This window comes from Charadrius vociferus, unplaced genomic scaffold (assembly GCF_000708025.1).
Source record: "Charadrius vociferus isolate BGI_N301 unplaced genomic scaffold, ASM70802v2 scaffold214, whole genome shotgun sequence".
Taxonomy (NCBI): Eukaryota; Metazoa; Chordata; class Aves; order Charadriiformes; family Charadriidae; genus Charadrius; species Charadrius vociferus.
The window spans coordinates 1170289-1178886 of NW_009647955.1; the positions used below are offsets into that span (position 1 = coordinate 1170289).

The 8598-nt window shown below is 41.5% G+C and overlaps 1 protein-coding gene across 1 annotated transcript in view; it reads left to right on the forward strand.

Annotated features, from left to right (window-relative positions):
- Positions 1–516: 516 nt before the first annotated feature.
- The window catches only part of IQCG (IQ motif containing G), an 18695-nt gene continuing 10613 nt past the window's right edge, over positions 517–8598 (forward strand). The window contains exons 1-4 of the mRNA XM_009883406.1: positions 517–642; positions 4114–4358; positions 5481–5609; positions 7704–7785. Coding sequence (XP_009881708.1) covers positions 517–642; positions 4114–4358; positions 5481–5609; positions 7704–7785 — 582 coding nt within the window. The remainder of the gene's footprint in view (positions 643–4113; positions 4359–5480; positions 5610–7703; positions 7786–8598) is intronic.

Genomic DNA, 8598 nt, shown 5'->3' on the forward strand with positions numbered 1-8598 from the left:
GCTGAGGGGATTGGGATCATAAAAATGTTAAGGCTACACAGTAATAGCGAGGAATGATTAGAGCATGAAGGTTCACCATCTGAGACTTTATAAGAGGTGTGGATTATTTTTTTTTTAATTTTAAAAAGGCACCTTCATTCTATTGTTTCTCAAAGAACAAAGTCTGTCATGAAGCACTGCTCCCCCTTGAACCGAATGGTGAGAACACGTCCCTCGGTTCATTCCCTTCTCAGCCTGTCTACCCAGATCTGCTGTGGGAGGGACCAGGACCTACTTTGTTTTGTGAAAGCTAAACATTCCCACCGTCCCTGAATGCAGCCATTAGCAGAGCATGGCTCCTCTTATAAACAGTGTATGAAAGGCTATAAACAAAGCTAGGAAAGTATATGAAAGGCTGCAAGTAAGGCTATTTCAGGTCTACCTTTAGTTTAAACTACAGTTACTAACACCATACTGTCTTTCTCATTGGTATCTTTTGTCTTTGTTCCCCTTAGCAAGAGCACAGAGACTAAAGAAATGGAAAAATTCACTCATCTGGAAGCTCTGCTGTTTACTGCTGTGCTGGAGAATTGTGTTGATCAGCTCTCAATTCTTGGATATATCATGCCAGTTTCGTATGAGGGCAAGACAGACATCAGCCATGTATGTGCCTCTGTCCTTACTCTTTAAAGAAATCTCTTTTGGTTTTCTTCTTGTCTTGGCTTTATGTCTTCTAGCAGCATTTTTTAAAAATCAACTCAGATATTTTTTCTGCAAAGTGCTCCATGACCCTTGGGTGAAGAAACACAATAAAAGTATGTGGATGACCAACTTTAATAATTATACTGCAGCATCACTGAGAAGTCTTTGTCAAGACTTTGTGCAAAGGGCCCTCCTGACCCAAAATGAAGTTCCTGGGCTTACAATTTCAAAATCATGGTGGTTAGATGACAAGCAAAGAATAAGGGAAAAGGAAAGAAAACATATCTAGGTTCTTATACAGATACGCGGCTTTTTTAAAAATGCAAGAGAATAGGTTATTTGGAAATGCTCAAAACCAGGGTTTGTCCATGCTAAAGTTCCTTTAGTCCCCACAGACAATGAATTAAGAAAAATTCCACTTCAAAATATATTAGTAACTTCCCATTCTTAATGACCATCATTAATTAGTTGATTTCTAATAGGCATCATAACTAAGAGGGTTTGGGCAGAGATATAAAGAACAGAGAAGAAGCCCTAATACTCAGGCAGAGCTTTGTTGCTGTGGAGGAAAAGTGGGATATTTCTAGTCCCTGGTAGACATAGGAAACAGGATGGCACCATCCTGAGCGGTAAATGGTTCTGAGTTCTGTTATCATATATTTTCAGTAACATAGGCTGTTTCCAGTTTAAGCAGGTTTCAAACTCTTTTATAAGAGGAACTGAAAAAAAGCGTGTGACAAGGATGGAAATAAAAACTGGGTTCTGACTTTTCAGATCTAATGCTGTTGACTCTGTCTAATATACCACTTAGAAATTCAAGAGGAAGTTAAATCAATATGTTGTTTTCTACGTGCTTCCTTTCCATACTACCTACTTTGCAAAAAATCCATTGCAAAGCAGCAGAAGCTGGTGTTACTGTAAATTTCAGGGCGCGAACGATACTTAGATTGTGCAATAGAGGGCACTCCTCCCCTTAAAACAGTCCTGTGAGCCAGCCTCACCTGTTTCCAGAGGATGCTTCTCCCTCACAGAGCTGGGTGGGAAACCTCTGCTGTGCCAGCAGCAAAAACACAGAGAAAGAGCATCTCTCTAGCACGGCAGGAGTTGTTCTCTTTCAGACACACAGACTCACGTTGATAGACCTGCTAAAGGTACACTTTAATTATAGATAAAACACCTTAGCTTTTCTCTTCAATCACAGATGCTCATTTTTTCCAAGTCACTTCTTAAAACGCAATTTTCTCCCAGACTATAAACCCTACCTGTATTGCTAAAGATGATGTTGTTAAAGAAAGCAAGAAGGAAACAATTTAGAAACAAGAAAATGGCTTAGAGAAGCTACTTGCTAACCTTGTTGCTCTGTAATTTGCTACTCCTCCCTGTTTCTCAGTTTACATTTGGCTGTTATTGTTGGATTTGTAGACAACCTGTATTTGCAAAGCACCCTGGAGCTCTGTCAGTTCAACAAATCAATGACATTTTCAGAAACTGACATCTAAGTTTCAATTGATGACATTTTTGAGAGGATTAATTACAGTGTTGGCCAGCACCTCATTGATTTTCCAAATCTGGGATTCTTGTACATAGCTTCACACAGTGCATCCCCCAGAGGAAGGCAGCCTTTCTATTTGCTGAATTTTGGTCAAAAGACTAGCAAAAGATAAACAGCTAGGAAATTACGCAGATGGCAACACATGCAGTTTACAAACTCCTTGCGCTTACATAGTTATTTGGTAATTGTTAGTGTGTTAGTCCCTGCTGTTTACAGACAATCCAGTTACAGCCTGTCTTGAACTTTCCCAGACATTAAATCTACCAAAACATTTGTAAAATCTACATGATATTAAAGCAGTTTCTTTGCCAAAATTAGTTCTTTCTGAAGTACAGCCATCACCAGCAAACTATTTAAACCCTTTCTTTTCTAATTAACTATGTAATTTTCATTGGTCTGTGTATACTTTGCATGCAATTCATTTAATGTAAATTTAACTGTCCAAAAATTACGCGTGTAGTCACCTAGACTCCTTCTGCAGTCAGCGGTGACTCAGGCACTGCCAGAGGCTGATTCATCCCATCCGGAGGTGTCCAAGATACTCAGAACGAAGCAGCCCCTCGCAGTGCGCTGCAGATTGCCCTCACAGACTACAGCACCATCGCAGACCACTAACAGAGCCTCGCTTGACGAGTAACTCCTTGGAAGTACTACTGGCATACACAGTTGCTGCCCCGACCACTTGTTTTTACTTTGCCCTCTGTGCTGTGTTGGCACAAACATGCGTGTGGTTGTGCAGGGATCTGGACTGAGAACTGGTGCTGCTAAAAATAAACTTTCTTTTTTTTCTTTTTTCTTCTTTTTTTCTCCTTTTTGCTGGAAAATGTTTCAGCTCAGTGAGTTCTCTAATCCATTTCCCTAAGCAGCCAGGGTGGGCAGTAGGCAGCTATGGACTGGGACGGGGCTGGCCGTGACTGCATTAGCTGGCTTCAGCAGTACTGCTAAGTGTTCAGCCACAGACATATCAGTAGAAAGGCAAGAAAATTTTCTCTTTTAATGTCCCAGTGTATACACCTGCATTCTTACCTATAGCACATAAAGCAGAGACATTCCTAGAAGCAAGGGCCTCAGCTGATTTTATAGTGCGCTTTTGCTTTTCTGGGGCTTTTTCTCTTTTAATAAAATTGCACATGGCCACAAGATACCTTTCCATGTAGAAGAGAGCTGCCAATATTTTGAATTTCTTCTTTGAATTCCTATGATACTTCCACTGCTGTCACTCTTTCAAAAAAAAACCAGCTAAGCAGATAGCTGATGTCTATCACTTATTTCCACACAATATATTATTGTTATAACAATAATACTGCAGGGAAAGGTCACGGTGATAGACAGTGGGAGATGGCTAAGATGGAGGGGCAGAGGGGAAAAAGGCTAACAGCCTTCCAGTACATAACAGCTGCTGCAAAGAAGGAAGGAGTGATTTGCTCTCTGTGCCTACAGAGACTAGGACAAGAAGCCAGGGGCACAACTGCAGCTGAAGAGAAAAAACTATCTTATGGTAAAGATTGTTGTGATGTGCTGGCACTGGCAGGAGGGCGCGTAGTCTCCATTGCTGGAGGTCATTGAGAGCGTCAGGAATTTCACAGTCTGAACCATCATCTCTTGGGGCAGATGGATTCAATTTTGAGGCCTTTTCTAGTATTGTCACTTTAGGACTTCTGATTCCATAAACTTTAATAAGCCTACATTGTGTGCTCAAAACTAACCGAGATAAACGTTTCTGCTCTTCTACTCTTTGCAGAATGTAACATACGCTATCAACTGCTCTTAGTATGGCTTCATTCTAGTTTATTGTTAGTTTTTCTTCCTCTCACTTGATGTTGCAGAGCGTTAATTTCTACTGCTCAACATGCAACCAGGTGTCTCTTATTCCCTTTTAGACTGGCAGCCAGGAAATTAAAGAAATCATAGAGAACCAGAAGGAGCTGGACATCAACAGCCAAGAGCTTATGTCAGCAAGGCAAGGGAGTGGGGAAACAGTTACCTCCATGTCTCTGAAAAGCATCGAACACAAGGAGCAGCTGGGGAAAACTGAAGATCTAAAAAGCGCCCATCATTTTTCCAACAGGGCCATGAAACACAGTGCTCTGTCTGTAGAGAATCTCAGAAAAATTCAGGCTGACAGGTGAGTGAAGCACAAATATGACTACTGTGGGGGATGATCAGAGCTGTAAAGTTCTCAGTCTATCTCTTGACAGCAAAAATACAAGCTTCCTGCTCTCCCACTGCTGGTGTACCTCAGTCTTGCTCTGGAAGGCCATTTAGTTCTGGCCTTTGCTTGCCTCTGGATGCCAAGTAATGATAATCAGTTTATTTTGAATGAATTAACCAGTTGATAATGGTTCCTTGGCTGGAAGTCATGCCCGGTACTAGCCAGTGCTGATGTTCTGGTATCTGGAGTCAGGTTTCTCTAGCAGATATGTACAGCCAAAGTGGGATCTCAGCATTGTCTCATGAGCTCAGTTATTCTGCAGGGCACACAGAGCCTCTATGGCAGCTACAGCCATCCTCCTTTATAGAACAGATAATACATAAAGACCAAAGGATTATTTTTTTTTAAAATAAATTTTATTCCTGCACCCAATCCTGCACCTGATTTGCAGAAATACCAGCAGCCTTTGGTTTAAAAGACAGTCCAGGGAGCTGAGCATTCAGTATGCGTTTTTCTGCATTCTGGTTTCTGTCCTTTAATGTTATTTCAACGACGGACTTAAAGAAGATCCTAACACAAATGAGGGAAATGCAACTAAATTATAAGTACCATACGCACAACGAAATTCAATAAACTGAGCAAGCCCCTGTATTTGTTAAGATCAGCTTAGGGCTGTACTAGGATATTTTGGCACCCAGATATCCCTTCATAGACACACTTGTCTGCATCCCCAGGTCTCATTTTCTAAGAGCCACCTGTCTGTCATTACTACTGCAGAGCAGCAGCCTTCTTCTTAATGGCAGCACAGTCTGGCACAGCACGGATACGTTTGTGCCTCTTTGCTATTTCCTAGAGTAGAATTCAGGGCAGCATTTTTAAATTATAAACTTCAACCAACTCCTAATACAGGGTTCTCAAGATGTACAAGAAGCAGATACCATGGGAGAAGCACTCCTGAGTATGATAGGACATAAGAACAGAAATGGAATCTTATATTTCCTTACCTTTTTAGCTGTAAACAATAATGTCTAAAGGTGCCAGACTGTAGTACCAGCACCTATAAATTACTCTTGTGGGTTTTTTTCTTCCTGGCAGGCAGTATGCAAGTGATGTAATTACAGTCACTATGAAAAAGATGCAGGAATCGGGAACATTTAATAGCCTAACAGAAGCTAATGAGAGAGAGAAGGAAAAAAAGACCAAGTTTCATGACATCCTCATCAGGTCAGTGTTGTGTTCAGTACTTCCCTGCTTAACTGCTGAAAGTCAAAGCCCATTCTTGCTCAGTACATGCTAAAAAGGAAAAAGCCCCCAAAATACAGAAAGGATTCTGCTTTTTCAACTTGAACTAGTCTGTCTGCTTTACAAACTGCACTTCTTCCCCGTTCAGAAAGAAATCACTGACGGTTCTGATACTGATTGGAGCTAGGAATTGCCTGAGCTTTGACCACAGTGGACACCAGCGTCTGCAATAATGCAAATGCTACCCCATATCAATTAAAACATAATATGATGTAGGAGCTCCCTGATCTTTAACTCTTGTCCCCAGTGAAAGCCAGAGCAGCAGAGAATCTGTTCAAACCAGGGCCAGCAACATATGGTCTTTAGGTTATGTGATGCCCAGGAGAATCTGCTCTGACCCATATGCTAATATGCTCCCTTTTCCCAGTAGCAGCAAGGGGCTAGAACAGATGGTGGCAGAGGCAGTTGTCTTATTTAAGGCTAATCCACCAGCCACTGCACTATAGATCCTCTTCTGGCCCAAATCTTACAGAGTACGGATTTATTATCATCTCAACTCAAACTGGCAATTCCTTAGTTCAAACTTCTGTGCGCTAAAGGTTTGGAGTTTTTTTAGTGTGGGAAGCTCTGGTTCAATCCCAAGCCTGTCAGAGAGAATAGCAGTCATCAGAGAAGTATTTGACTATTTTAAAGCTACTTTTTCTATGCAGCAGCTCAGGCCTATCATTCAGAGTAGACAGCAAATCTGCTGTAAGTCATGATTTGTCATGAGTCCAACCTACCGGAACAGCTCCGATGTGGCTCAGGGGGCTGCCTCTGGGGGAAGTCCCCAGCTTCCAGTGAAATGTGTGATTTCAAGCACAAAACCCAACTCTTCCACTGTCTAAACCCAAGGGATTTATTGTTTATCCATGGAAGGGACAGAAAGCAAAAATGAAAGCAGCAATTGCTTGTGGAATAACTATCCAATACTGGAAGGTGGAAAGGAGCAGACGAATTATAATTGGAAAAGACATAATCCTTTTTATTCCAGCCACTATGTTGTCTGTTCTACTATACATTCTTTTCATGGAATGAACTTGATCTGTCTTTCAATACAATATATACTTGCCTGTTTTTTTGTCAATATACTAGTCTGAAAGCAGCCTGCAGTAAGACTGGAACTCCTTATCAGGAGCTTTTGTTCATCATGATCACCCAGCTAAGGACTCTGAAAACAAAATGCATGTTTGATTGTAAGGTTGGGATAGGGTACAAAGTCTCAGGTACCAACTGTAGTATTTACGGGCTTTAAATCAAATCATACACGCAAAAACTTAGAAAAGCACTCCAAGTGAAATAAGATAATAAAACCTAAACCAAAACATATCTGTTTTGTTTTAGACAGGTAAACACCTCTCTAGCTTTTGGCCTTCACTCGTATCCCTTCATGGATCTCAGAACCTGAGGCAGTGTTTTCTGAAAGATTTTAAGTCTGTTATAAAAAAAAAACCATTCTCCATACATATAATGAAACTTACACAATTTGGCACCATCTGCTGATTAGGCATGCTTCTGCACAGAATCAGGGAGATTTTTGCCTGAAATGCAGAAACTGGCTGAATTACAGGCATCTTCCCTCTCTGCTACATCATCCTTAAGTGTGCTGCAGGCTTCCAACAAGAGCATCCCCTGTTTTTTGGCTTGTTCTCCCTTTTATTCCCATCCTCCTTGCTCAGTCCGTGCGCCTCTTCTTTCAGGATTTACTTACCAAGTCACCAGATTTGGCGAGAAGTCTCTGTTTCCAACTTGCAGAAGTGCTGCCTCCCTGAGGCTCAGAGTGAAGAGATGAATGCCTTTTTTGCTACTTAGCCACAGGAAGCTGCTTGTCTTCTCCTGGTCTGAAGAAGCAAGCCAAGCTTTTGTGTGCACTTCTTTAAGTTCAGCTGCTAGAAATGCATTATTTGAGCAGGGTAAGTGGGGCAGCACTCAGCTAGGTGCCGTAATGTATCAGGAGACAGGAAGATCCCATTTAAGTAAACAGCTCTTGTCTTTCTTTATATATTCAAGTGATTGTATTTTCCCATTTTTCTTCAGGGAGGAGGAAGGAAAAAAAGAAATAAAGTCACTCGAGAAACAGCTGCAAGATGTCAAGAAACAAACTGAAATAGAACTTCAGGTGAGATCACTTAGCACTGGGCATCAGGCCAGGGGGGAAACCTGTTAGCAAGCTCGCCTCTGCTGCCTAGGAACTAGCACTCAGATGAGAGGACGTGTGGCATATATAGTGATCCATCATTTAGGAATATAGAAGCAGAATAACTGCAAGAAAGATTTGTATTCTCAAAAAGCCTGCTAATGACTTTAAGACCAGAGTCCAATGGTTTTCAAATGGTAGTTCAAAATGCTCATGAGAGACCATGATCAAATTAGAAAAACCCCAAAACACTGCTGGGAGTGGCAAAGCATGGACATCTGCAATCAGTAAGGAAGAGGGTATCTGCAGATAGCAGTATCTAGGGTTCTGTCATGCCTACTTATGCAGATGTGACACCTGGCACAGAAGAAAGTGTGACAATGAGGGAGAAAGACAGACACCTGGCATAGGGGCATGTCATTTTTCTACTTACAATTTTGTTTGGAGAAAATGTCATTATTTTAATCTCCTTTTCTAGGCTTCCAGAGATTAGAAAATCCCAAACATGGGAGTCCTATACAAGGGCAGATCAATATTATTGCACATACACTGTCAACTTGATCTATCTGGAAAGCTTCAGCCCTTCTGTCTGCAGCATGCAAATACTGTGTGCAGGCACAGTAAATCTGGGGCATTCTAAAATGTCAGACTTGCTACACAGTACAGATCAATTGAATGGCATATCACAGGTCACTTTGATGCTCACCAGACAGCTCAGACTTGATGCTCATGCATGCTTTAGAGCAAAAGCACATACAGTTCTGTGCAGAAACATGGAAACGCAGCCTAGCCTTG